Here is a 27,553-nt window from a genome sequence, read left to right as displayed (position 1 = left end):
TAAAAGAATTTTTCTTTCGCAAAAGAGCATTTTGTGTTTGATATGAATTGCGTTGCTCTCCGGTCCACTCGAGGGCTACGTCATCTTCAAGTTGCCTTAGAGAAAACACCTTCATTGTCTTGTGCACATCTGTTTACCCAGCATCTGACAATGATTTGACCCTTATGCAGAGGATTGGATTTTTGAGGTAATGAGATATTTGTAGGGGATGAAAACAAAAGAACTGAGAAACTTCCCAGAGCTGTGAAACTGTTAATCAGACGGGTCGTGACGATGTGTATTGGGCAGGTTGCCATCCACATGACATCCCCTGACAGCATCAGAGGCGGCTCCCCACACCCTCCTACACTGCCCTACATCATGGCGCTCATTTCTGCTTGTGATTGAAGGCCTTGAAGACAGCTGCTAAAGTTTATTTATGGGGGATGAACGAGACAGTTTTCTCTAGTCTAAATTAATTCGTTCCATCAGTTAGCCAGCGACGGAAAAGGATACAGTATGAATAAGTTCTGGTGGGTAGGAAGGTTAGGAAATATCTAGATGCTTGCAGAGAGGGGAACCACTCAGTACAGAAAACCATGGAAGGGCAAGGACCAGCAAACGTCACTCACCTCACACAACCAGCTTGGGAGGTAACTAGCTCATTTGAAGGTGGGCAACATCCATGTGATAGCAAAAGCACCTTCTAAGTTTTCTAAGACAGACCTCAATATTGAATGCCTTAGAGGTGGTGGTCCCAGTGTTTATAATACTGGGATGACCTAAGAGCATGTTCAAAGTGCAGATTCCTGGTGGGGAGGGCTGTGGGGAGGGACTCCAGCGATCTGTATTTTTAACAAGCAGCCTGGAAGGTCTCCAACCCACATTTTTGAGAAATACTCCCCCAGAGGGTGTGACATTGTTGCTGTGCTGCTTTAAGCCCCATTTTCAAGTGGTGGTTTCCTAAAACAGTGGTTCTAGGTCTTGACTGCATATGAGAATCACCTGGGGAACTTTAACAACATTCTAGATGCTGATGCCCAGGTTCCATCCTCCTGTAAGTTTGATTCTGGGATGGATTTGGGCATCTATGCGGTTCCCAGGTGATTCCTAGGTGATTCTAATGTGCAGCCAGGGTTGAGACTCTCTGTCCTAAACTGTCACAAACTGACCACCTAAATCAGTGGAGCCAGCTCCCCACAACTGCCTCATTTACATGATGACAACTGATGATTCACCAGCCTGTTGACCACAGTCTATCCATGGCAAAAGAAGAGTCCCGTTGTTTTCGGATGAAGCTAGAGAGGGGGACAGAATATATTATCTGGGAAGTTCATGTCTCAATCAAATAATTTATTTTACTCTTCCTCATGGATTTTGTTATCATTGTTGCTTTATTTTCTTTTGTTTTTTTGACTTGGGAGGCCTGGTCTTTGGTGGTACGAGTAACATTTGCCATCATTTGAAACAGGGGAATTTTCTAGTTTGAGTCATTTCAGCACAACTTCGAGAATTCTGGGATTCTGTAGCGTCAAACTCTAAAGGATTCGCTTTAGTAAAACCGGTAAGATCTGAAATATGAGTCAAAAAAGTTAGGAAGTGCTTTTTCTTATATTTCACAGGGATGGATGGGTGGCTTTGCAGAGTGATTCAGTTCAGGGTCCCATTAGAAAGCAAACCTTCTTTGTGAATTTCAAATACAATTTAGTTTACCAAAACTTCTCAATTCTCAGGCAACTCTGTCAATGTGTGTTTCGTACATAGATGAGCTGCATCTATAGTAAATGAAATTCTTCCAGTGCACAGATCTTTTACTTAAACGGAAACTGCCAGCTTGCTGTGCCACAGAATATTTACAAATCCAATATGATTTTTTTCATGGGCAATATTGATTTCTGTCTTCAACCGTTTCGTAATTGGGCTATGCTAATGTATACAGTATAAGCCTCCAAATTCTATGTGGGGAAGTCTTAATTGTTGAGCAAGCAAATTAAGACAGTAGTCTTCCCACAGGCTTCGAGAGGGCCCTGGGTGTGAGTCTACTCCAGAAGACGGTTCCATTTTTACCTTCTGGGAGTGAGCAGAGGCTAATGAGTCGCTCTCAGTAATTGTGCATTCATATTCATACTCTTGCTCAAGGCAATGACTCACCACGGATTCGCCAGGGCCTGCCACGGCTCCCCCTTCCACTGAATCATGCTGTCAGTGACTTAATTAGTTTTCCTGAAACTTCCCCACTTTGACAGATTTTTGCAATACACGCCCATACGCACTCAGGGCCTCTGCAGGCTTCTGGTGCCTCGTGACTGGGTGACTGAGAAGCAGCGAGTCAGCCTTAGAGGAAACCCTGTGACTCACTGGCCTGGGAGTCTGATCTTAGGGCTCGCGCTGCGGGGGCCCGTGCAGGATGGCAGCCTGCTGCTTCCTAACACCAGCACTGCTCCCCAGCAAGAGGATGGAAGGAAGGGCTGTGAAGGGGACACAGAAGGGGATCCTCGCTGTTCCTGCCAAGGGCAGCTGCCTGGAGACTGCAGAGGGTACTGTGGAGGCCAGCCCTAGGCCAAGCTCCCCACAAAAGCTGCCAAATTGGGGGTGAGGAGTTAGAAGGGGGAAGGAGAAGGGCCAGCAGCTTCTAGTCCTTCTGTCACTGTCTCTCGATCCTTGAGCAAATTCACTTCTTTGGCCCTATCCTCATTGTCTTAGTTCGGGCTGTTACAACAGAGTATCACAGACTGGGTGGCTTCCACGACAGACACTTATTTCTCACAGTTCTGAAGGCCAGGAAGTCCAAGGTCAAGGCATCTGCAGATTTGGTGTCTGGCAAGGGCCCCTTTCCTGATCTGCAGGTAACCTTCTTCTCCTTGTATCCTCGTGGCAGGTAGAAGAAGGAGAAGAAAATAAAGATGAGGCCAGGGTAGGGGCAGAGAGGGAGAGCCCTCTAGTGTCTTTCTCCTTATAAGGGGACTGATCCCATTCATGTGGGCTCTACCCTGTGTGATCTTATTATTAAATACTTCCCAAAGTCCCCACTTCCAAATACCAGTACTTCCTTCCAGGCTGGAAAAGAGCCAAGTTATTAAGAGAATTCTTTTGTCTGGATCCAGGAGTTATTAACAAAATGTTAGAATACAAAAATCTGTAATCAGGAGCACAATGGGCTCTGAAGATGTGACACCCCTTCCAGGAGGGAGTTCAACCTTCCTTGTCCTTGTCACCTTTCTTCTCAGAAAAGAATAATTTGCCCACATACTTAAAACTAAAACTCCTCCCACCGCTGATCGTCTGATTCCACTTTTCTGTGACTAGCTACTTGCTTCATCTTGTTTGTTTTCTGTTGCTATCACCCTTACCCTGTCCCTTTCCTAAGTGTTTTCCATATCACATTTAGAGAAAACGTATTGAGCATGTTTTCTGTTTGGTTTTGGACTTGCATTTAATTAGGTATTAATCTCACTAACGTATTTCTGACCAGCATGGAGGCTTTTGTTTGGTTAGTTTCTCCCACAAGAACTAAGCTTCCTTCCACCCCCAACTCCCACAGCTCAAGGTTTTAAATGATTTATTGATATTGTCTGACTCAAGCAATGTATTTGTTCTAAAACTTTAGGGCCCGAGTACGCAGCTTACACTGAAGGCCATCGGGACATTTCCATGAATAGAAAGCTGAAGTCTGCCACTAGGCCAGGGGCAGAATCAGGTTTTGGCATCAGGCCTTTTGTTCCCGTGGGAGATCATTTCTACCCATACGCGTGAGCACATTCAGGAACATGCTCTAGTTCTTTCTGTTCTTGCTCTGTCTACCCTGGCATCCCTTAGGACTCTATTCTTATGCTCTTATTGTTGGCAGTCTTTATGGTGCCTTTGAGACAGTTATTCCTCTAAAGATGGGTTGGTTCTCACCCTCGTGCAGATGCAACCCAGATTTATATTTCACTTAAGCTGATATTGATCCTTCTGTCTCCGTGTTAGAAGCTTATTTGCTGGAAATAAAATGTTAAACACAGCAGAATTTTCTCCAACCGAACGTAGATGGCGTGTCATTCCAACCTGCCTTCATGGCTCTTCATAAACGGCTCCTGTGCAGGGCGATGACCGTGAAAATAAAGGCTCCCCCAAGTCACCTGCAACTTCGGTCCTGTGAAAAGCATCCACGAAAGGATGAGACATGTTGTACTTATTTTCGTTTATCCTGTAAGTTGAATATTTAATGACCTATCATTATTAGACACCTGCCATGTTCAAAGTATATACCTAGTTACTACTAGGATTGAGGCAGGAGGCTTAAAACCATGGACTCTACCCCTCAGGGACTTAAAGTGCAGTTGATGAGACCAAGAAACACACGCATGAATAATGTATCCATAGAGATATAGCTCTGAACATAGATGTTGGCTAGGTCTGAGTGACGGTAGAACAGACCCCGGGAGGGAGAAGAAGCCTCCTTCCCTTCAGGGACAGCACTATCTCCACACCAGACTCTCATGGCCATTCTACTCCCTGGCCAGATGGTTTTGGGCAGTGTGGGTGGCACCTTGTTATTAAAGAGCTACTTGACTGAAATCTTTCCGTAGAGACATGAGGAGGCACTATTTCTCTGTTTCTTCAGTCTTACAAAAATAAATAAATAAGCTCTCCCAATCTCCATCCTTGTGATCAAATGCCTCTCTCAGCCCACCCACTGTTGTCAGTACCTGTGTAACATTCAAAATGTTCTCACCTGTATCCATCAGGATCTCAGCAGGGAACAGATGGGACACTCAGAAACAGGGTATTCGGAGAGACTTTAATGAGGAGACTATTTATGGAGGTGTGGGCAGAATTAAGAGAATCAATAAGGAATGTGGAAGAACCCAAGGAGTAGCGATAGCCAGAAGCTATTACCGTCTAGACCTGCGGGGGTAAGGAAAGAAGCGGGGCCGTGGAGAGGGAAGGCAGCCTTGTCACACCCTGGTGCCAAGGAGAGGGAGCAGGAGGAAGAAAGAACGTGAGCTCTCTCCTCGCTTCCATCAAACCCAACTGGAAAGAAGCTGGAGGAGAAAAGACCGCAGGCGAGGCAATCCACAGAAGACCAGAGCAGACCAGAGAAGGGCAGAGAATGGATCTAGAGAAAACCCAGCTTCCCCCAAACCTCGGATTGGTGCTTCTACTCACCCAATACGTGGTGTCGCCTTCCCCAGGAGAATCCTTTCTGGCCTAGAAGATGAGCTGGTAAGCTTTGCCTTGCCACTCCATGATTATTGCTAAACCCTACGTAAATCCGAAGACTTAAGTAGGATTGCCCTTAAGTACTTGAACCAATGGTATATTACTATTAAATTCTAAGCAAATGTCTTGGGAGATAGGAAACGGTCAAATCTACAGGTGAAAACAAAAACGTTAGCACATTTAAGTAAATCGGATGCCTTCAATTGAAATGTTTGAGAAGATGGTTGAGACTTCTTGTGCATTGATTTATCTATCTGTTGATGGATTTGATCGTTACTAAGATGCCTATAAGCATCCAGGAAACTGTACAGTTCTCCCCTTGATGCCTATAGGCATGTTTGTAATGGAAACCAGAAGTAAACTTTTTTCTCTGAAGAATCCATTGAATTGCTCCAATCTTTTCTTTTGCTCATGCCTAGGTAGTTTTTTGTTGTTGTTGTTTTGAGAAATTTTAATTAATAAGGCAGAGTAGAGAATGCCATCCATTGAAAAAGTTTCAGTGTAGGAGCAATATTTCTGAAAGCCAGGCTTTTATTTATTCTAACCCTCAAAGCTCTAGAGTAAAGAAGTACCTGATAGAAGGACACAGAGAGAGATGTGAGCGAACCTCGGAATGTTGTAGAGGGTTTTCAAATCTGTGATTGATCCACATTGCTGTCTAGCCCCACTAGCTCTCCCAAACTGTCCAGTCACTCTCTCCTGTATTTGCACACAAATGTAATAATAATCACTATTATTTATTTCGTGTTTGCTTGGTGCTGAGGACTGTGCTAAGAACTTTATGTGCATTACCTAATTTAATCTCATAAAAGTTATTTGAGATAAATATTATTACTGACACCATTTTACAGGTAAGAAATCTGAAACATTGAAAAATGAGGTAACATATCCAAGGATGTAGAGTTGGTAAATTGAAGGACTGAAATATGAACCTAGATGAAGATTCTAAAGACTGTACTCTTCAATTCTACCCCATGGTTGCCTCCAAATTGTATTTGTATACAGTTCTGGGGCTTTCAAAATCTTGATGAAATATTTATAAATGTATTTATATTATAATGTATTTGTCTCCCAACCCCATTCCACAGAAATTTATAGAAACATTATTTCATGTAAGTCTCAGAATAGTCCTATGAGGTAGGTGGTGTTATTTCTTCTGCATAATCAGGAATCTGAATGACTTGGCAAGTTATCGCATGATGGCACGTGCCTATAGTCCTAGCTAGTTGGGAGGCTGAGGCAGGAGGATCCCCTGATTGAACCACTGCACTCTAGCCCCAGTGACAATAAGAGAAAAAAACAAGGTGTATCTCCAGCTCATGGCACAGTGTCTGGCACATACAAATGACTCAGTCGATATCTGTTGAATTCATGGATGACAAATATTCTTACCTAGTTTACTACCTATCATTCCTGGAAATGTTAATCATAATTGGTGATTGTGATCTTAGTTTCCTCCAACAACTTATTGTGGAGAAAGTATGTATTTGAAATACTATATCTGTTAGGGTATAGCTATTATTTTAGTGAACATAATGGAATTTAAGCACATTTGCATATGGTTTGAGCGGTGTGGAAAATATGTGAGTAGTACTTGCTTCTGTGTGACATTCGCTATTGTTCAAAGCATGGTAGGTGGCAGCAGGAATGAAGGCCACCATGTTTGTGATAATTTCCAGCTTCTCACTTTGGGACTGCCCTCTGCAGATAAAGCCAGACCATCAGGGCTCTATGACAGGCCCAGAGAAGCAACCCGACACTTGGAAGGTATGTCCAGGCCTTTCTTCAATGACCTTCTATAGAAAGGTGTAAAGAGTTTGGACTTTTACATCAGAATACATACATGTATTGGAAGACCAGCCTTCCCACTTACCAAGTTGCATAAACTTTTCCATTCCTCAGTTTTCTCATGTGTAAAGTGGAGATAATAATGCCAACCATATAGGATTGTTGGGAGTATGAAATTAGTACATATAATATACTTATAAAAGAGTAAGTGCTCAAAAACCCAATAACTACTTTTGTGTATCCTCCAAGAAAGCCAGGTGGAGCTGGGTGGGTTCCTGTTTCCTTTTAGAGAGAGCAGATATGACCAATAAAAAGTAGCATGTGATAAATTCCAAATTTTCATTATTACTATTATTATTAAAAGTGAATTAAGGCAATTTTAATATTTCCCACTAATATTTAGGCTACTTTTCCCTTCCTCAGATATTAGAAGAGAGCCATAGTCATATTTATTGAGTGACTCCAAAGACAAGGCAGTATGCTAAGCAGTAGTGACACAATACACCCATTTCTAGCAAAGGAAATGTCTTGTAATTTCTTCAGTAGCTTCACATCTCTGAATTTCAAAAGTGCCAGTAGAAGGGAAGACAACGTCCTACTGTACCCGTCTTCCCCTGGGTCCCAGAATTCAATTAAAATCGTGTTCCGTCTTGCCTGATCCAAAGTGTTGTAGATGAAAGAAACCTAGAATACAGGCACCGTGTCTGTAAAAGTGTGTCTATAATGTATCCAGCAAAGTACCATGCAAACAGGGATGCTGAAAACCGTTCATTTGATGATGAAAGAAAATCAGATAGGTAGATAGTTAAATAGATAACTGCATAGAGCTTTTCAGCAAGTTATTCTTTTATGACTAGAGCCTGTAGGGCTGCACATGAAATAGAATAATCTTGTAATCATGTAATGTCAGATTTATTGTCTTCTCTTTTTAGCCATGAGTCTTTTTAACCACAGTTGTGGCAAAGCCTATTTTGGCATATTGCTGTTCCAACATATTCAAAACCTACGACAAGCTACCCTTTAAGAAGGCATTAGCGTGAGCGTCATGGGAAAATATACTCCAAGGTTGTAGATGAATTGATATGATTTCCTTGATTGTATCTTTTTATTTATGAGGCATAATTTATGAGCACAGGAGAGCAAACTGCAATGAGTGATGACTAACTACAGCCAAAGTCATAAATCAGGAGCAGTGAAAGAAGTAGTGATTTTGATCGAATCTATTGAATTAGCTGTTGGCCTCAGCCAATACAGGTATTGGAAGGACCTTTTTAATATCTATTTGTCCCTCTCATGGGAATGTGATAACAATCTCATTACATGCCCCTAGGAAACAAATAATTTAATTGTTTGCCTGTTAACATGCAACCTGTTTACTCATTAATTACTGGTATGGCTATTCACGTTGGACTTTTGCTTATTTCTGATGTGAATTGTCACAGAAACATGTTCACATTCTCCAGTTTTTATAAACAATGATGTTCGTCTCCTCAGTGCTGCTTGGTATAAATTTGCCCTCAGAATTGTTGAAATGCTTTTTTTAATCAAAACTGATCATTATTCCACAAAGAAACACATTATAGAACATCATATGTTGCAGAGAGCTCAGAAATCCCTCTATCTCTTAATCCTCTGAGAGTTAACACTTATACGTAATAAACAGCCTAGATAAAGAGCAAAATCTCAAACTGCTCTCAGGACAAGGACAGTCACCATCACATACATTAGGAGTCAACAGATTCAGTTTTTGTAAAAGATCACTGGTTGAATTTGGTTATTCCTGTATTCTATTTTTATATGGAAAATGATAGCAAGTGCAAAGCCACATAAACATCAGCTGGACATTGACACTATGTAGAACATCATAAAGTATATTCCCTTGTTTTAACAAGATGCGTAGCATTTCCTCAGCCAAAAGAGTCATAAAATATTTTTACAATTAAGAAGTTTTTCTTAAAGGAAAAAACACATCAAGAATCCCCTTGATAAATACCTTAACAATTGCACTTTAAGACTATACTTGGAAAGTAACAGTCCTAAGGAAGCTTATTTCAGAAAAAGAGGAGCCATTGAGTGAGAGAAATTATGAAAGTGAAAACCACTTTGCAGTTAAGGGTGGGAATTATGTTCAAGAATAACTAGCACGTTAAGGTAACAATACCAAGGGCCAACACTCTGGAATAACTCCCTCTACATCTCCCCTTCTCCCATCCTCTGCAGAGTGGGGGTCCCTTCTCTTTCTCTTTTCAACAATTACTACAATGCTTCTGTTCACAAATTCTTACTTTCCTCCTAGAATAAAATTAGAAGGAGAAATGTTGGGTTGAGAGGAATTGGGAGCATTTAAAATAATGTTCATCTGGGCTGTAAGGAAAAAATAGACCCAGCAAGTTTCAGAAATATCAAGCCTTCAAGAAATTTACACCTGAAGTGAAAACTAGGAGGCAAGTGATGGTTTCACAAAGTTAGTGAATCTGGTTCTGTTTGGAACTGTGAAAAACACAACAGTTAACTCTATGATGATTATTGTAACTGTAACATACTCAAAGAGATACAGTTTGTGTTTATCTGAATGACTGAAGGTAATGACAAAGGCAAGGCAAGTATAATTATAAATAGACATAACGTGAATAGAAATGGAAAATGCATAGTGCCTAGATTTTGTACCTGGTTCTACAAAGAATAGCCCTTCCTATTTCTCAAACAACATTGGGCACAAGAACCACATGGAAATACGTTGAAAAGGCAGGCTCCAAGTTCTTCTCACCAGAAATTCTGATCCAGGTACCCAAAATGACTTTGACGATCATGGCTAAGGAACATATTTTGACAAAGACTGCCCTCAAAAAAGATCTTCAAGAGGCAGTTTTCAAAAGGGGACAATTGATTAAATTCATTGTGTTCACAGCACTGTGATTATGGCAGCTTAGTGGCAGATGTTGATACTTCTCGTAATTAAAATTTTTTAAGGCAAAATACAGTAATTAGTCCTTTGGGAGAGAAAGTAAATAAAGGAACAATTTCAATTTTTTTCCAGACAAGTATAAAGACAGAAATAGTCACTAGTTAGATTAAAGTACGTATTACATTGAAAACAAATCCCATTGAAAATTGACATATTAATCTACGATTTTGCTAGTCAATTACATAATTTGTGGTTAAACAATTTTAGTTATTTTATACTTATTAAAAGTAGTTCATCTATGTTTTCTGGTAACATCTTGCACTCTCTATGATTATAGTAGAAACCTTAAAGAAGAAAACAACCCAACTTGATCAGTCCTAACTTGTTCTCGTTTTTAACAGCTCTTCATTGGCCAGTTCCTAACCCTTACAGTCGTAATTGTGTGCGTACACACTCATACACATGCACAAGTGGTCGCCAAACCCAAATAATATAAGTGTTTCCGTGGCAACTTTAATCATCTTTCATTTTTTTATTATAAAAGAATAAGTATGTTCAGTTTAGATGCTGTAGGTATAAAGATATTCTGAGTAAGTCAAAGATGAAGAGTATCCTTACTTTCCCCCCCGCCTTGGCCATGGACTTCATAAGTCTTACTTCTTTTTCTACCCCAGTGATGACCCTTTCTTTCTATAAGAAGCCTACATACTATGCTTATGTACCAAATGATCATGTGAGAATCTTGGGATACAAACCAGATGGAGTGGCTTGTCAGTTAAGTAAAAGGTAGGTAGGTAGGTAGATTAGATAGATAGATATAAAGTGGGCAACTCTGTATCTGTTCACAAGATACTCCATTTCTTGATTTTTAAATTGGTTCATTAAAACTGAAAGATCAAAACATATTGCTCAAAATTTCCCCTGCAAGATTTCTGCGGCTGCTTACCTTCACCCTGTAAAGACAGATCCAAATCTTGGGGCACTGTTTGTCAGTAGAAATCACAAGCATAAGCTATTATTATTTTTATTTTGAACTCTGCACTAACCAGTTCTTTTATGTCTTGTTTAGCTGAGCATAGACAAAAATCCACATTGATATTTTGGGTAAAGGACTTTTTTACCTCAACAGAAACAAAGATAGAGAGACAGAAAGACACAAAGGAAAGAATCTTATTCACAGGGTCTGTTTTCCTTTGCTTCTGGTGGTTTGATATCACAGAGACACACTGCCTTGTGGTACAAGTTTTGTGAAATTCATAATGCTTCATTATCTCAGCTTTCTCTTCATTTTGACTGTTTTCATTTTCATAGCAGCTCATGTAAATAGGCTGATCCTGCTTTGCATAAGCATGTTGATTTATATGAATGCTATTTTGATCTCAAATTGATTGAATACTAAAAAGAAAGTCTAAGAAAAAGAGTAATGTATTATAAAGGACTCCTGTCAAAGACAAAAGATCCTACATACGTTCCCAGTTAGTGATGGGAAATTTTGTATTGTCTAGTTTTTAGAAGACAATATTTCCAAAGAAATATATATAAAGAAATATAGCAAAACACAATAATATTAAAGAGCCCAAGTGTTTTAAAATACCATGGATTAAATTATATTTTAAAAAACGAGACTCCACCTATAAAAGCTCATGCAACATAGGAAGGCATGAGGTTTAGTACTACCTACAACACCACCATTCAATAGCTTTAAGAGTATTTATGGTTCTATATTTACATTGAAAATGAAAGAAAAGTTAATGTTCATAACCCAGAGCCAGAACTGTGCTGAGTATTTACTATGACTTATACTTATTTTATGACATTTTAACACTAAATGCCTGCACTACTGCTATCTCCTACTGGTGTTCAGTAATTGGCAACTTGTTGGATTTTTCTTTTATTATAGCTAGTTGCACTTTCTTCCTCATTTTCTTCCCCATCCATTATAGCCCCGATTAAAATTCTACATGCCCTTAAATTACCAACCAAAATCCCACTCTTGGAAGAAAAAAATTGATACTAATATTTGCACCTTATTTTGCATCCCTTTCCCAAGAACACTGATTTTTCAAATCTTGTCACTCATTGTGTAACAATAGGTGTCCTCCCCACCACCACCCGGAAAGATATTTGCAGTGGAAGAGGTTGTTCTGGAGCAGACTGAGGAGCTGGGGACCCCTCCGACCTCTTTGTCAGTAACCTCCTTCACCTACCCTCCCTACCCTAAAGACTGAGACAACTTGCACGTGTCATCTGTTCTTGCAAGTTAAGAGACCTTACCTAATCCGGAACTGCAGGCATTTGTCTATGTCCATATCATTTAATTTATGTGATCCTGAGTATCTTATGTGTGCCTGTGGATGGCATACAGAATCAAAAACACTCGTTTATTGGAAAGCACACTGGAGAGCAGAATTCCAGTTTCAGCCCTTGTAACTTCTGTCACCTTGAACACGATAGTGACATTTTCTGAGCCTCAATTTCCTCACCTTTAAAAGGGAGCTAATAATACCTTCTCCAGTCAACTTCCAAGGTTGGCAGTGTAAGTAATAAGCAAGCTAATATAAGTAGTTACAGTGCTTTGTAAAATGTAGAGTTTATACAAGTGTGAATGATTATTATGCAAATGATGAGAGTATGTATCTATCTGAGCTCTAAAAAAGAGCGGGTTTATCTATGTATGTAGGTTATTTGTCTCTTTTAAAAAATGAGGCTCCTGGCGATCCTATCAGCAAGGGGCTGGAGATTTGCATTTGACAGCAGCCCCAAAACAATTCAACCTCAGAAATTTTACTTTTACAAAGGAATCTGCCGAAGAAAAAAGAAAAAGTCTCGAAACACTGGTAGGAGTTGCCCTAACTACTGAAAATCTCTCTAATGTTTCATCTCCTGGAGATATTATTCATGTGAAACAAAACAAACAAAACAAAATTCTCACTACAAACTATTCTCTGACAGTTTTTTCCTACGTATCTCATATTTTGAACATTCTGCATGTGTTTTTAACACCACATACCTGCGATGTGTGTACTGTAGAATTAAATAAGTTTTCCAGACTTGTCTTTAAAAGCTCAGGGGTAAATTTTTTTAAAATATGTAGTGTTGAAGACACTCAATGAGGAAAAAATTTCCTGAAGTTAGACTTTCCCATGAAAGCTTACTAAGGAATACTCCTAAGCATGCAGACAGTCTTCTTGTATTGCCATTTAGATCTATCATTCTGATTGATCACTGTGTAGTTGGCTATTATTGGGCCTAATTTAACCCTATACACTCACACATCCATCTACTCTGTCTATTGTACCTGACATTCTACAAATTACTTACTCATGCAAATGACGACCTAAGGCAACCTTTTAGGATATTCGTGTTTAATTATACAAATGGTTCTTGATAAATAAGATTATACCTCCTTCCATATGTTTATTCCCTCCTTGGTGAAAGGAAATTTAATTTTCATGCAGATTTGGTGGGGACAGTGTTTAAGAATTGCTGAGTTTTACGTAGTCTGCAGATCCATCCGGTTTGCAGAAGCTGACAAAATCACTCCACTTCGCACACAGAGATGAGCAGTTTTTTTCATTAGGCTTAAATCAACCCCACTGCGTTCTGAAATCCTAAACAGCCCGTTTTGTGTTCCCAGGGTCAAAGGCAAAAGGCATAAAATAAAAACTATAAATAAAAGAGGAAGAGCCTGCTCTCCTGTGGGGTTATGAAGTTGCAAGATCAAAGTTTGTCTCCTTCTGTTGTGTTGAGATGCCTTTGGTTGCCAGTGTTGTTTTTGTTTTTTTTTTTTTCACCCTGAGGGTACTTTGGTTTTGACCGGTCTTGTCGATTTCTCTTTGGAGGTCTGGGCAGTGAATTCTGCAGGAAAAGCCCCCAGTCGCTGGGCGTGGTGTAGAACGGGGCCAGCCCCGCCAGAAGGTCTCGGAGCCCCCAAGTTCCATGCGGTGTCTTCTACCCAAGCAGTCGTCAACATCAGCGCCCCCGAGAAGCCCAATGGAATCGTCAGTCTCTACAGGTTGTTCTCCAGCAATGCCAGCGGGGCCAAGACCGTGGTGAGCAGCAGGGTGAAAATCCAGGACTGGTTAATTTTTACAAAATCATTACTGTGGTGCCCTGGCTTTTTCTTCCCGATTCTTCTTTCTTATCCTTCTGTTCTCCATTGCCCTCCCGTGAACTTAGTACCAAAATCTCTCCAAGAAGAAAAAGTATGCTGTTAGGAAACATAGAAAATATGTAAACGCTCAAGGAGAGAAATGCTGAAGGTGGTATTAAAGACTCTACAGATGCAAGAAACCTAAGACTTTAGAGAAATCAAATTAAATTGGTTTCATTTAATGAGAAAACATAGGTCAAACACTTAACAGGATGGTGGTTTATAAGAAGGGGTCAACAAATGGTCGTTGTTGGTGTTGTAAATGTTAATAGGAAAAGACACAATAGAGCAAAGAGTATCCTCAGAATCCCCATTTTGACATGCATAGTCCCACCATAACACGTTGAAAACGCAGTCTTTCTTCTGGTGAATTCCAGGAAGTTCTAGCTCTTTGGAATAGAAAGCAGAACAGCTCCGCCAGAGCAGCCCTGGCTCCACTGTCTGTTTATTAACACATTGGGGCCCGGGGGGAGACAGGAGAGCTTGTTCGGGAAAATCAGCTCTCACACTGCGTGTTAGCCAAGCCGCTTGCTGGAAGGGATGTTAGGAATCAAGGAGACCAGTTTCTACACTATTGAAAAGAAGAGACCAGCAGCCAGCAGGATGAAGTCTCTTGTCTCTGTGGTACAGCTCATGTCACTTTCACTTGTCTCATGAATAAGTGGAGATTATAATGCTTTGTTCATGCAATCCTCAAATAGAGATTGTTCAGATCCTGGTATTACATTATAAATTATTTAGACCAACTTAGGGAGCAATTTGGGCAACTGTGGAGAAATCCTCTTGAGGCCAGAGTGCCAGGTACTGAAACACAACTCAGAAGGTAACTTACACACAAGAAAGGCTCCGACGGAATGTTAAAGGGATATTAGCATATTTTCCACAGGGCTCCCTATTCAATAAATATAGATGATGTAAATACAATCAACCCTTGATTATCCATGCTTATAAAATGATAACATTAATAAACTAAAATAATTTATATTTGGAGTGCATTGTAGGCACTTTTTTTAAAATAACAGATAGCTCTTCTTAATTATGCATTACTTATGTCAATGTGAAAATTAATTTCCAGTTTCTGAACTCTTCTGGTTCCGAGAGTACTTAATAAAACCACGCTGCGGTCAAAAGTTTGCTCCAAATAAACCCAAAAGTTTATATTTTGACAAAGATGATTGAGAGAAGGCTATGATGTTTTGTAAAACCCAACATCCTCTGAGGAAGGAGATGGACTTTCAAGCTTTTAAATATACCTGTACTGACTCTAATATAAATCTGAGGGCATCTTTGACCCAGAAATTAAATGCAAGTAACTGTGGCAGAATATGGACCGTGGTGAATGTTTGCTAGAAATGTAACTCAAATACAGATATTTTTTTTGAAAAAGCATCTTCTGAGGGTCAAAGAATTGGATTGATATTTTGCGTTCTAGGCCATTTTCTAATACCTTTGTAAGATGAGATCATGTATGATATTATGCCTAGTGATTTCTGTCCTATCTCAAACGTCACTTTCTGTATCCCTTCCTATGTTAGCTATTTAACTGTTATGTTATTCAGCTATGTTTCGACTATGGAGTCATGCCTCTCTGACTGGATTGCTAATTTCTTGAGGATAAACGCTATGCTAAAGGCCATGTTGCATCTCCCAGAGTGCCTAGCATGGGGCTCTATTCATATGAGGTGGGGTTCTTGATAACATTTACCAATTGCCTTTGATCTGTGACACTATCTCATCTAGTCCTCTCTCTCCCTCCAGCTGTCCGAAGGCATGGCCACCCAGCAAACTCTTCATGGCCTACGACCCTTCACTACCTACTCCATTGGGGTCGAGGCCTGCACCTGCTTCAACTGTTGCAGGAAGGGGCCAACGGCTGAGCTGAGAACTCATCCGGCTCCACCCTCAGGACTGTCCTCACCACAGATCCAGGCACTGTCCTCGAGGACGGCCTCCTTCCAGTGGAGTGCCCCCCTGTTCCCCAATGGTGTCATTCAAAGGTAATGGTGCAGGTAGAAGGATGAATAAACTAGGATAAGGCATGCACACAGACATATAACTACCCAGCACTTCCCAAGGAGGACTGCCTTATTGAATAGATATCTATAGCAAAATAGACAGATAAATTGATTAGCGTGGTAATGCCACCTACAAAGCACTTAAATCATAAAATCAACTAATGATGGAAAGGTAAACAACATAATCATCACATAAAAAAAGACAAAGCGATGTCTTTGTATTCATTGAAAGAATATGTTCCTCAGGGTTCTCTGGAATCATTCATTCTATAGGCCTTGGCTGGAACATCAGAAATTCATAGTTAAACCAGAATTGCCCTAAACATAAATAATTATGTTTCAATTATTTAACATAATTTAAAAAGTTGTAGTGAACCACTGTTGGAAAGAACAAAGAAGTTACTTTACCCAAAATCATCTGGCAGAAAAAAGATTTTCTTTATTCTAGACAGAGAACAATCTATCACTCACCTCTTCAAAGAGAGAAATTATCTTATCTATACCAGCAAGGATTACTAGTTGCTGAGTCAACAGTGGTGTGTGTATAGATGGTGACTTTTCTTGTCATTTCTCTGGTTACATCTGCTGCTCATTTCCAACAGCATTAACTAAAGTGTTTCTGGGAGCAGTTCCCTGCAAATGGAAATTTTAAAGAGTTTATAGTTTGGTGGAAACAAAATGTCTTCTCATGAAATAGATCCAGTTTTTAAAGAGAGCGTTAAGCTAATTCCATTGCTTGTCTTCACTCTGCGTATTCATTCTCGTTTTAGCTACGAGCTCCAACTCCACGTGGCTTGTTCTGTGTCAGCCCTGCCCTGCACTCCCAGCCAAACAGAGACAAAGTACACGGGGCCAGGAAAGAGAGCCGGCCTTGGGGGTCTCCAGCCTTACACCACCTACGAGCTGAGAGTGGTGGCCCACAACGAGGTGGGCAGCACAGCTTCTGGATGGATCAGCTTCAGCACCCAGAGGGAATGTGAGTACAAGTGGCTGCTACGGTAAGAGGCAGGAGGGTAGTCAGGAGAGGCTTGTCCTGAAAAATCTAGGGGAAACCACTTTTTTGAAAGGATTGAGTTGAATGTCCAATTACACTGAATGCTACTGAAACGTCGATGAAGATGACTACTGGAGAAAAATGCCTTCTGGATTTAATAATATGGAAGTCAAGGGCCAATTTAGGAAGATTTTTCATGTCGCAGTGGGGTAAAAATCAATTCAGAGGAAGTTAAACAATGAATAGGAAGAAAGAAAATGAGCAAACACCGTAGACCATTTTTGAAAGAAATGTTGCCACTTCTTTTCTTTTTTAAGTTATATGGCATAATCCCTAGTATTTCGAGAAAGCATTGAGACGTGGTTCTTTGAGAAAAAGCCACGGAGCAATTGAGCTCAGAGAAGGGCGATCAACTAATTAATTGGGGGCTTCCAAACATTTCTATAAAATGCAGTCATGCATCGCTTAACGCTGAGGGTACGTTCTCAGAAATGCCTCATTAGGCAATCGTCTTGCGAACATCATGGAGTGCACTTACACAAACCTAGGTGGTGTAGCCTACTGCACACCTGTGGCTCCTAGGCTACAAACCTGCCCAGCATGGTACTGTACTGAATACCGTAGGCCGCTGTAACACAGTGGCAAGTGTTTGTGTATTCAAACACATCAAAACATAGAAAAGTTATGGTAAAAATGCAGCATAGAAAAATAAAAGGTGGAACACCTGACAGGGAAGTTCATTATAATCTTATGGGACCACTATTGTGCATGGGGTTTTGTTGACCAAAATGTCATTATGAGATGCATGACTATAGCATCTCTTCAGATTTTATAAAGTATATACTTCTATTGTTTAAAAACAGCAAACACAAAAAGTGTTAAGAATAAAATAAATATTTATCAGAACCAGCTACATAATTTATGGGGCTGAGTAGAAAATGAAAATATGGAGCCCTTTGTTCAAAAATTGTTAAGAATTTTAAGATAGCAACAGCAGAGCATCAGACTAAGCCCAGGACTCTTCTACATGAGGAGCCTGTGTGAGTGCACAGCCCACGTGCCCAGGAAGCCAGTCCTGCTTATAATCCTCCCACCCAGAGACAACCCCTACTTATATTTTGGCATAATCAATTCCTTTCATCTCTTTTCAATGCATATTTTTTACTATATGGCTGAGATCGTACTATAATTAGAATTTCATAGTCTGCTTTTTATACTTGACACTATTTAATTTGCATTTCCCACAGCATTAAAAAAAACTCTTTAGCCACCAAATTTAATGGCTATGTAATATTCCATCTATAAATTGGTTTCGTAGGCATATCAGTTATTTTTGGTATTTCCCTTCAATAGCTGTGATGAGAAAAATCACTGTGAACAAATCTTTGTTTGAATGTCTGATTATCTTCTTAAATTACATTTTGACAAATAGAATTTACTGCATCAAATACTTTAATATATTAAGGCTTTGGATACTTATTTCATGTTTGCTTTCCAGAAAGATTATATCAAGTTATGATCTTTCCTAAAATACTCTATCCGCCATTGAGTATGATACCAATTTGAAAAGTAAGAACTATGCATTCATTAAATATCATTTGACATTAGGACCTTAATGTGTCTGAGCAACAACACGCCAGGATGTTAGTATGAGGTCACGTTTACAGAGGATTTTTTGTTCCTGGCACTGTATAATAAGCATTTTACAAACAGTCTTACAACAAACCTGTGAAATAAATACTATCGTTCTCCCAATGTACAGATGAGAAAACTGAGGCAGGATTATGAACTATGCACTACGATTCCAGGATGCCATTCACATAGACTTTGGAGGCTCCTGGGGTCAGACAGTGACTCCATGAGGTGGCCCTCAAGTAAGGGCAGCCTGAAGTAGCTCGGCCAGTTCCACATCTAGTAAGCACAATTAATGCTCTGAAGTCCGGGTCACTGTTCAGCTGTACGCTCAGTACTGCCATGTGTCCCTGGTCAGTTCACTTCCTGCTCTCTGCAGTCAAGGTTTCAAACCTTCTCCACCCTCCTGAAACCTCCCACTGCGTCTCACCCTTTCTCCCCGCACGCCCACAGCCTGGCCAACCCTCCTCCCTTTATTCTCTGCCTACTCTTGCCTTGTAATTCACCAGGAAAAGAGAAGTCATAGGTCAGTCACTTGCTCCCCTTCCCACCCCAGACAGCCCACCTGCATGTGCACTGTCTCCATCAGCGACCAGGAGGGGGTGGTTCTGCCTCTGTTTGAAATAAATCTGCCTCCCATGCTGTCACTACCATCCCCTTCTCCACAGATCACATCCTTCCTTTTCCCTCCTTAATCTTCAGTGTGTCACACGTAGATTCAAAGCTGCTTCCGTCTCTCTAACGTTAAAGCAAACAAGCTCCGTGTCCCCTGCAGTGACTGCTGGAGTCTCCTCTCCCTCACAGCAAAGCTTTTCTGAACGCTGGTCTACACACGCTTGGCCCATTGTCTCCTTTCCCGCTTACTCTTTAACGTCCTGCCACTGGATGAAAATCTCTTCTAAAATTTGCCCTTGACCTCCGCATTGATATATCGAGGAGGCATTTCTCTTCAGGAGTCACCTTGTTGACTTTACAGGAGCTTTCTGTGCAATTGAACCTTCAATCCTTTTTTAGAAAGTGGTTTTCCCTAGTTTTCATGACAAGCTTCTCCTGGTTTCCCTTCTACCTCTTTGGATATTCATTTTTAGTCAACTTTGTTGGTTGATCCTCCACGAACCAAGGTCAAGTCTCAATCCTAAACTTCCTCTCCCTGCCTCTTCCCTCCTCTCCGCATTCCTCCTGTTCCTTCCCCTTCCCTCTTCCCTCTGCAGTTGAGTTCAGCTACTCCAAGGCCGGGGTTTGAGGCTGACCCCCAGTGGTCGCCTCCTCCCCAAGCCCTCTGTTTTGAAACCTAAACCCCCACACCCAGCCCCCTCACAGACATCTCCCTCGGGACTTCTCCTCGCCAGCAACCCTGGACAGCCCCAAACAGGGCTTGCATCTGTCCCCTTGCAGCTGCGCCTCCTTTAGTCCTCAGGTCCTCAGTTTCCATCCCCAGCACAGGGCACAACGTCTTAGGTTCCCAATAAACGTGGCTTAATGAAGGAGTGAGTACACCTAAGACTTTGCATATATATTGTTGGCACCGCTCAATCAGCATTCTTTGTCACCCATACTATAATCAAAGCAAAATGTAATGATTGTTAATGCGCGCTGTCTGATTTTGCAATCTCCTTCACAATATATCCATCAGCCAATTTTGCTAGTTTTTCCAGGTTTTGTTGTGGGTATTGGGCAGAAGGCCAGAAAACAGCTATGTGAGGTTTGCAAGTTATAACCAATCCTCTTTTGAGTTATGAGGCTTAGCCTTTGCAGACATTCTTTTTTTTTTCCTCGTATACTAGAAGAACAAAGTGAGCAGATTTAAGATTTCCTTCCTTTCTGTTCTTTCACATTGGAGAAGCAGCTGAAAGCTACACTAGCACTGCGAGAAAGAAAAGGTTCCCTTAATCCACTACTGGATCCACAGATACGGGAAAATACAAGAAATGACTGGCTAGAATATGGGTTTTTAAATACCATTTATGCTACTTTTAACTCATTACACACACTGGGAGAAAGAAAACGTGGATCAGAGAATACGAACCAGAAGATAATTTAAAAATAGCATTTGGAGTTTTATATAGATGTGAGCACACACACTCAGCAAAGGGGCTGGACAGACAGAACAACACATTCAGCCCCCTCAGCCTGAATTACTCCTTCAGTGGAAGAGAGAGGGGAGGTGTAAATGTTTAACAGCTGGTCTTCTTGAGAGAGAAATGGCTGGATTCGAAGTGCTTGCCAATTTCCATGGTGTAAATAGCCCTCCCATTACTGATGTCTAGTTTACCGACATGCAGCACTGAACGAGTTGGGAAGAGATGGGTAGTCGCTTATCGTTATATAATATTTCCACCATCAAGGGATATAAGTAACCTCGAGTGCATAGAAAATAGTAAAATGTAGTCAAATAATGAAAAACTTATAGATTGTGCATATGTATTACCTTCACTGTAATATAAGTTTATATATAAAAATTTAATATTTAATAATGGCTGAATTTAGCAACCAACTCACAGAATTCCTGAATATTTAACAATTGGGATGAGCCAGCTTCGGCACACCACTGGATAGCACCCATGAAGAGAGCGTTGGTAAATTATGCTCCTGTAAATGAATGTGTACTGATTATAAGAAAGCAACATGGGCTTTGGCAGCCTTAAGCAGGCCTGGGTTCAGATCCTGCGTCTCCCACCAGCTATTGACATTGGACAGGATGTTTGACCTCTCTGAATCTTAGTTTTCTTACCTGAAAAATCGGAACCAGTCCTTCTAGGATTGTTTGGAGGATTAAATGAGATAAAGTATGTCAAATGCAAGCAGCACAGTAGCTGTTACCATTTTCTCAGTCTTCTTTGGGGAAGTTACATAAACCCATTATTCCTGATTATTTTGGTTGCTTACTCTTTTTTTTCAGGAAGGTCTCCAAATCCTACAAGACAAGTAAGACTCCTATCTTTCTATTTTCTTACTCTTTACAAACCTTCTCTCTATTTGTGCTGTTAGGAGATAGGAGAAATGTGGAAATCTATTGAATTAACGAAGCCATGGACAAATACAATAGTGTATTCCATTGTGATATTAGAATTGGTGTTAGAGAAGCATAGAAATTTAAACATAGCTTGATAACTCATTTTAGTGTTTGCAGAATATTTTTTGTTATGACTCTAAGAAAATGTCTTTGAAATATAAGATTCAAATATGTCTTATGGTTGACTCCTATGATTACAAAAGCATAATTATTCCTTATTTTGTTATATTTCCTAACATCAGCAACAGATGGATTTTTTAAAGAAAAAAAATTATATCCAGTTTATTCCCACCACCCACTCCTTTATTTTTTTTAAAGCCAATTTAGTATATACATGGATCTTAATGCTTTTACAAATATATTGATTGTTTTGGAGAAAATGAGATCTCATGAAATAAATCTCTTCTGACTTGACAAGATGATATGCTATCACTTCCTTCATTTCTACAAAAATTATTCATTTAGAAGATGAGCCCCAGTTAAGGATTTTTGTTTTATTTTATTTTAGTAAGGAACTGAAAAATCAAAAGGGAATGTGCCTGTAAAATGCCCACGAAGTTGCTTCTATACCTGATATAATACTTAGGAGACCTGAACTTGATTATATACTAATGTACCATGCTATTGATTGATTAGTCAGGGCAATGAATTATTATACTCGAATTGCTGTTTGCAAGGCTTTTTAACTATCTTAGAAAACAAACTAACGGTTCGAGAAAAAGCTTTAAAAATAAATGGGTGCCAAAAGGACATAATTCACCATCTAAGCAGTTTGGTTTAGAGAAAAAAATATATTAACTTCATCTAGTCCTTGGGGCTTCGTAGCAATAAATATTGATTTGATATGAAAAATGGCTATCTACTGTAGTTAATAGTGTTAAGGATACTTTACCTGTTAAAAGAGGGAAAATGCAACAAAATATGAGCTCCAGGGTTATGTCAGTGAGCAGATCCATTGTATGTTAATAGTTTTATTTATAAAACACCACTCTCCATTGATTTTTTTTTTTTTTTGGAAGCAGGTGCAAAATTGCTGAGAAAGCATTTCTCACAGGTTCCCATCGGTTTTCTTCTCACCCCCCAGTATTGGTTGTTTTGTAACACCGAGGAAAAAATGTGACGGGTTCTAGTAATGTCAGGATTTTTTTTTTTGCTTTTGCTCATATTTAAAGGGAAAAAAATGCACATACCTGCACCCCCAAAAGAAGTTGCCATTTTTAGAGCATGCAACTTTCTCTCAGCAGTGCCTCAGTACCGAGCCCCGTTTTCCGTGGACAGCAATTTGTCTACGGTGTGTGTCAACTGGACTGGCACCTTCCTCCTGAACGGCCCGCTGAAGGAGTACGTGTTAACCGATGGAGGACAACGCGTGTACAGTGGCTTCGACACCGTCCTCTACATACCAAGGACTGCGGACAAAAGTTAGTTTCTGACTCCCGTTTCTCACTGTGAAAGGCGTTCTGTTCCCCAGTTTTACGAGATATTAAATCTGCAAGCTGACCAGCAGGTGCTCATTAAAATGTCTTGGTTTAAGTGTCCACTTCTTGTGCAGAAGTTACTGCACAGAGTAAATAAGGTTTTCTTTCCCTCCCATTTGCTGTTTGACACACTGCAGTTATAATGCAGCTGCAGGGGACAGTGCTGGCTCCACGGGACTTGAGTGTCCCCATGAAGGAACAAGACTTGGGGGGGCAGGTTGTGGTCACGAGAGAAATAGCACCTATACGTAGTCAATGAGTATCCGAAAATAATACACTTTTAGGGACCTCAGAGATTTTCTTGCTGTATCTCCAGTCTCCAAACAGCCCTATCAGTCAATGACCGTCTCCAACTCTTAAGGACCCTAAGTAAGGGGTTTCCTTAACCTCCCTCCGTCTTAGTCCCTGAAAGAACAACCCTTTCCCTCTGAGACTGAATTCCTTCTCCTGTTTAATTGCAAGTGCTTTTTCTCTTTGTCTTGTTTCTAAATTGAAATGAGAAAAAGTTTCCCGAGGTGTTAAGTATTTTCTAGCAATCAGCATGCTCACTGGACCCATAGATATTCAGCCGTTTTAAGCAATCTGGATTTATACAATGAGTTACTTAGTGGTATTTTGGTTTACTTGAAAATATGATTTATTTTGGCTACAAGGTAAACAATGAGCTCCAGAATTGTATCTATGGTATTTGAAAGTTAACATTTTTACAATGATTCAGCTCCATGTGTTCATGGTTACGGTTCGTGGTCCCCTGGGCGGTTTGTTGGGATGGGAAGATGGCCTGGTGGTGGGAAGATGCGTGTTCTTCCTGGCCAGGCTGCCAACCATCTGTGTGGCCTTGCAAGAGTTGCTTCCTTTGGGTTCAGGGCAACTGAAAGAGGAATTGAAACTATGTGATTTCTAAGATACCTTTTGAGTTCTCCCTTTCAGTAAGAAACTCTGGATCACTTAGTGGAAGGTACACCTGTATGTTTTGAAGGAAGGGTTTAGACCATGTGCAGAACACGATAATACTTTGAGTATTATCTTTTACTCCTCTGATAATTCTTTCCCTTTGCTGTATAAGCTCTAATCTTCTTTAGCTCTGTTACTTACGGAAATGCTATTATTACACTAATTATAGCTTTTTTACTTGATAATTTTTAAATTAGAAACCAGTTTGCATATTCGGTAAAACCTCACAGCTTGCTCTGGAATTCTATTTTGAGACATCTTCATGCTATGATAGATTGTTCTTTGAGAAGTTGCCCCCTCCTTATAGGTGCTGAGGGACTGAGTGAGTCATTTACCAATTCTTCCTTTTGTCTAGCCTTCTTTTTCCAGGTCACCTGCACTACAGATGAAGGAAGTGTTAAGACACCATTGATCCAGTATGATACCTCTGCTGGATTTGGTAAGCATTTAATTCATTCATATTATATTCAGTGTAGCACATACTCATTTTCCTCAAGAAACATGGCTATGTTTGTTCATACATACTCGTGCTAATATATCAGCATAGACTATATGGAAGAAATTTTAAGTGTTGTAAGAAATGTTTTAAAAAGTCCTCATGGAACTTGCATTAGACAAGGAGTGAGGATATCCTCTTTAGAATGCCAAATCATTGAATTGGAAATGCAGAGAAGACCGGAAAGATTGGACCAGACTACTCTTTCCTAACAACAAATCCTGTCAGTAAAGAACTGTATAATTTTATATATAAAAGAGTGATTTATAGAGGAAATCAGAGGAAGGATAGATCAGAGGATGGGAGAAATTTCTCAGCCAATTCATGCTGATCATAAGGGTAATATTCTAGATGCAGAGGCTAAAATAGTAAATTTGGAAAATGTCTTGTATCCTCCATAAACGATTATGATTATTAATACTGAGTAATTTAACTAAAGAGATAAGATTTCAATATTTCAGGAACATCTTTTGTTTTGAAATCTGTTCATAATCTTTGAATCCAACATTTGTGATACTTTATAATTTCAAAATGCAGGGTAGAGAAATGCCAAATCTTTTCCATTAAAACAACTTTGGGACCGACACCCTATTCTAAATCCCAGTAGTTAACACTATATCAAATTTGCATGCGAATATAGGATTTTTTTAAGTAATATGTCCCAAATTTCTGAAACGCAGGTAAACGTACATATTGTTATGAAGGAGAGTTTCAATCTGTAAAAATAATAAGATATGATTTTATGTTTCCAAACTTTACATGTCTGGATGCCATATAAAATTTCCTACAACACCTAACACAATTCCTTCCACATAGTTTATCTCATGTTATTTAACAGCAATAATGGGAAAGAACAGACCTCATTTGGTATTCTTATAGAAACTCCAGTGTTTCTGCAGGTGAACAAATGGAGGTCTGAGGGACACAAGAATTTATCCAGGATTGCTCTGCAAGGTTGTTGCTGAGATGAGAACTTGCATATGCTTTTTCTATTGACTCCTGGCCCAGGACTTTCTCTTTAGCAATGGTTCTCCAATTTAAGGGTGTGTAAGAGTCACCTAGGTATGCTTGTTTATTGTAGGTTCCCAGGCCCCTGGCAGAGACTCAAACTCAGGGGGGCCCAGGAATCTGCTTTTTAATTAAGTCCTACCCAGTGATTCTGACACAGGGGCCCAGGACCACACCTGGAGTAAAAACACAAAACCAAGATTGTTCTACCTTCTAAAGCAAATCAAGTCTAGTCTCCTTGGTCGGTGGAAGTATGTTGTTCCTGGAGGCAGAGAGGGATTTGCTCTTATCTTGGCTGTGGGTTGGGTTTTTCTTTGGATCTGAGGCCCAGCCACGGGAGTTCCATCCTCTGCTGGGGAACCCCCCACGTGGTGCACAGGTGGAGTCCCTTAAAATGAAAGGGTACTTTGAAAAGAAAAAAGGGAAGGGATAAAGAGACACCCTCCTGATTTCAAGCTGTTCATAAAAGAGGAGAAAGCTCCCGTTGGCTCCTGAATACAGACTGAGGTTTGCATGGCGTGCCTGGAGGCTGGGCTCTGGGCAGAGCGGAGGGAAAGGGCTCTGAGGAGAGTGCACCGTTATGGCAGATTCCAAGATGTGCTGCCCAACTAATATCCATAGTCAGTTCTCATTTTTATGATACAACTTTTAAAATGCTCTCGTTCCCTTGCCTGAAGGCAGCCTCCAAGCGGGAAAGTGGCAGAGATCTCATTTTCCTCTGACTGTTCTGAGGGCTATTTCCCTTTTGGGGCTTCCCTCGGGCAGGCTGCCCTCCATTCCCCTGCGTGCTCCCAAGCAAGGGGCCCACTGGGCCCATCAGATCAGTTTCTGGAGTTACAGCCAAAGAGTTATTTCCTCTCTGTGCTCTACACTGAGGAAACAGCTCATTCAGTGTATAACCAAGGTTGGTTTGTTTTTGATCACACAACACACGTTGGTTCCTGATTAGAGGAATTTCATCTGTTGGAGCTTGATCAGAGCTTAGATTCCAACCCTTCATTTTAGAGGCTGGGATACAAAGGCCAGAGAGTCAAATTTTCAATCACAGAGCTGATCAGAGGCAGAGTTAGGGTCGGCAAAGTAGCGTGCCTCCTCTCGTGGAGTTCAAAGTTTACTTTTAGTCACCTTCTCTCCCCCCCTTAAATATTTTCACCCCAATTCTGAACTTTTCCCCTATAAGTCTTCTGACAGTGTGAGGGTGAAGTACCAGGCAGGCCCACGAAGTCCTTGAGGTGCTGAAAAGGGGAAGAGTGGGTCCAGGGAGTGGGTAGGCATTTGCAGCTGTGTGTCTGTTTGTCCTTGTGCCTCTGGCCAGAGGCATTTGCTTTAGGTGAGCAGCCGTCTGGCTCCCAGCTCCACGCTTGCGGGTGGGCGGCGGCATTGGATCCACAGGCTTCTGCACTGACCCCAGCAAGCGCTGGGTGGGAGCTGGTCTCTGAGGCTCCCTCCTGCTGAGCTTGCCCCGCTGCCAGCAGGATTCCTCTGCCGAGGCTGCCCTGCAGTGATCACTGCCAGCCTCCTTCCATCTGCCCCTGCCCATTCCAGCTGTCCCCACATCCATGAGGCTCCATAATCCCAGCCAACCTGCACCCGTGTAAAGCCCTAAGCAGAGGGCCTGGCACGGGGTAGATGCTCATTAAATGGGAGCTACTTTGACGGGGACCTTGTGCAGAGACTCACATCGACTGAACTCTCACCACATGAACGGAGAGCAAGGCTAAGCAGTCCCATCCCGTAAAGATTTCTTTCCGTAGGAAGCTCTCCCGGTGCACTGGAGTGATGGTTCGCAGAGCTTATGCCATTTGACAGAGAAGCCAGGGGATAAGAAATGTAAAGGTGACATGGTAACAAACACAGGCTGTTAATATCATGATGGAAAATGGAATCTGGTATCTCAAAATCCAGTTTGCACAAACCTTCAGGAATGGAGCTG

General features: G+C 40.8%; 1 protein-coding gene across 1 annotated transcript in view; it reads left to right on the top strand.

Moving 5' to 3' along the window:
* USH2A (usherin) overlaps positions 1–27,553 on the top strand; it is a 605,447-nt gene that overhangs the window by 572,905 nt on the left and 4,989 nt on the right. Inside the window, exons 64-68 of the mRNA XM_045536030.1 lie at positions 13,720–13,929; positions 15,789–16,027; positions 16,816–17,021; positions 22,929–23,105; positions 24,472–24,555. Of these exons, the coding sequence (XP_045391986.1) occupies positions 13,720–13,929; positions 15,789–16,027; positions 16,816–17,021; positions 22,929–23,105; positions 24,472–24,555 (916 nt within the window). The remainder of the gene's footprint in view (positions 1–13,719; positions 13,930–15,788; positions 16,028–16,815; positions 17,022–22,928; positions 23,106–24,471; positions 24,556–27,553) is intronic.

The sequence above is a fragment of the Lemur catta genome, chromosome 23 (genome assembly GCF_020740605.2).
Source record: "Lemur catta isolate mLemCat1 chromosome 23, mLemCat1.pri, whole genome shotgun sequence".
Taxonomy (NCBI): Eukaryota; Metazoa; Chordata; class Mammalia; order Primates; family Lemuridae; genus Lemur; species Lemur catta.
Note: the sequence above shows the minus strand (reverse complement) of the source record. Positions and strands in the feature narration are given on the sequence as shown.